General features: G+C 43.6%; 1 protein-coding gene across 3 annotated transcripts in view; it reads left to right on the plus strand.

Moving 5' to 3' along the window:
- Positions 1–63: 63 nt before the first annotated feature.
- The window catches only part of ZCCHC10 (zinc finger, CCHC domain containing 10), a 48,683-nt gene continuing 46,174 nt past the window's right edge, over positions 64–2,572 (plus strand). The window contains exon 1 of one of the 3 annotated variants that reach the window (XM_011969243.1): positions 64–165. In XM_011969243.1, the coding sequence (XP_011824633.1) occupies positions 125–165 (41 nt within the window). In that variant the 5' untranslated portion in view covers positions 64–124. The remainder of the gene's footprint in view (positions 166–2,572) is intronic. The other 2 variants (XM_011969244.1, XM_011969245.1) reach the window with 2 other exon arrangements.

Consider the following 2,572-nt stretch of genomic DNA (forward strand, 5'->3'; position numbering starts at 1 on the left):
AGGCTGCTCCAGAACCCCTAGAGGCCTGTCTGGCCCCGCCTACGTCTACGGCATCCCGGTTGGAAGCCCCGCCCTTCCGAGGAGTTTCCCAAAACCCTGCGCGGCCGGCTTTGACCGCGCTAAGATGGCGACTCCCATGCATCGGCTCATAGCTCGGAGACAAGCGTAAGTAAGGATCCGGTTCGGGCCCACCGGCGGGCTGGGAGCGGTGAAACGCGCGTCAACGGGCTGGTGTCGGACCCCTATTGGGACCGGCGGAGAATGTCTGTTTCTCAAACACGCTTCTGGCTCCCGAGGGGCTCGGGCCCGAGCGATAAGTCTGGTGACCATGGGTTAGCGATTTCACGGAACACAGCCGTGTAAAGTCTGCGGCACGGGACAGAGCGGGGTTTGAAGACAACTGTCGCGTTTGGTTTCTCTGAAGGGAACGCCCACAGTTGGTCACTCAGTGATTTATGCCCCTCCGCCAACCCCACGCGTCGGTCGACAAGGGAGCCCTGAAGCCCCGGTCCTACACCTTTATGCCGGCCGACGTAAACCTTCAGTTTCCTATTTAGCGTCCATCCCTGCTGCCTTTTCCTACTTCCTTATTCTAGCGCCTTCCCTAGGAATCCTGCCTACAATGCCGACTGCCCTCCTAAGCTATCTTATCACTTTTTGGTACTCATTCTTTCAATAAGTATTAATTTATCTAGTACCTACCGTTCTGTGCCAGACATTGGGTATAAAGAAAAAGAGGTGTTTTTTAGGACAAAAATCCTTGCTTTCAGAGAGCTTACATTCTAGTGATGGAAACAGTCGATAAACTACTAAATGTAAATACAGCTGGTGATAACAGCTTTGAAGGAAACAAACTGTTGTGATGGAAAGAGAGAAAGGCCCACTTTAGGTTGGTTGGACTGAAAAGGCATCTCTGAAGAGGTGGAATTTGAACAGAGATTTAAAGGGTGAAAAATTAACAGTCGTAAGAGGATTTGGAGAAAGAGCATCCGGATAGTGGCATAATTGCTTTGAGGCTGAAACTTACTTTTTAAAGAACTGAAAGATGGCCATTACGCCTAATGAATAAGAGAGAGTGGCAGAAGAGATTCACACCTGACAAATAATGCAAGGGTCACCCCAGATGCCCTTTCTTATAAAGCTTTTTTTTCCAACAGCCTTTGCACATCCAAACATCTGCCTCTTTTTCATAAAATATTTCATGCCATCTCTATTTTCATGTCCATATATAGCTCAAAGTCTGCTAGTATATATATATGTATTTATATCTTTTTATATATTTTTAATTCAAATAATCCCTTTCTTTTTTCCTTTCCATCTACACTTTCAGGCCTGATAAGAAGAGTTCCTCAAATGTACAGACAGACTTAGGGAGTTACAGTAGTAAGCTTGGTGAAGAAAGAAGGCTTGAAGTCAGACGGTTCTTTTTTTGAGACGGAGTCTCACTCTGTTGCCCAGGCTGGAATGCAGTGGTGTGATCTTGGCTCACTGCAACCTCTGCCTCCCTGGTTCAAATGATTATCCTGCCTCAGCCTCCCGAGTAGCTGGAACTACAGGTGCCCACCACTATGCTCTGCTAATTTTTGTATTTTTAGTAGAGACGGGGTTTCACTATGTTGGTCAGGCTGGTCTCGAACTCCTTATCTCAAGTGATCCCACCTTAGCCTCCCAAAGTGCCGGGATTACAGGCATGAGCCACTGTGCCTACCATTAAGTCAGACAATTCTGAGATCAAAAATGGGATGATAATACTTAAAGGGAGTGCTAAATGATGTCACCAGGGTTCCGTTTCTCCCTGTCTGTCTCTCACGCTTGCTCTTTGGTTGTTGGCTCCATATTTGAATAGGCTCTATTCTTTGCTCCCAAGATGGCTGCAGTATCCAGGGTCCTTTATATTCTCTCAGCTTCAAGTTGATTGCACTTCTTTGGTCTAGATTGGATTACATGCCCAATGTTAAACTATGCCTGTGGGATTGTGAATATCTGATTGATTTAGAGATCTTATTCTCCTTTCAGTACAACTGAATGGATGACCATAAGCCAATGATAACCAGGGTAGATAGGTCAGAGGAGGTAAATGAATGCAGGATTGGCAAAACTAATGTCCACTTTAAATATGATGTGAAAATAAGACTTAGCATCTGAATAATACTGCTATTTATTGTTTCAGAAGTATCAAAAGTTAAATGTTTTATATCTACAATGTGTCTGTATTTGGTACATGAGTTACATGATTTGTAAAAGACAAATCTTACCTTTAAGGAGCTTTTGGTCTTGTTGGGAAGCAAACATGTGGCATACTGTAAAAACCGTTGTGGTATACAGAGTGTAAGTCTCCAAGGGATTCAGCAAAGGAGGGCCTTTAGAGGCTTGCGAAGTCCAAGAGAGTTTGGGGAATGTATTTGGGGGGAAAGCAGGAGAGGAGCCTTTACTTTTCATTTTATATTCATCAAAAAGGTTTAATTTTATTTACAAGGAACATATATTACTTCTATAACAACAAATTTAAAATAGTTTTTAAGTTAGTAATGAGAAGTGAGAAAGTACTATCATCATTTTTTTTTTTTTTTTT

This window comes from Mandrillus leucophaeus, unplaced genomic scaffold (assembly GCF_000951045.1).
Source record: "Mandrillus leucophaeus isolate KB7577 unplaced genomic scaffold, Mleu.le_1.0 Scaffold88, whole genome shotgun sequence".
Lineage (NCBI taxonomy): Eukaryota > Metazoa > Chordata > Mammalia > Primates > Cercopithecidae > Mandrillus > Mandrillus leucophaeus.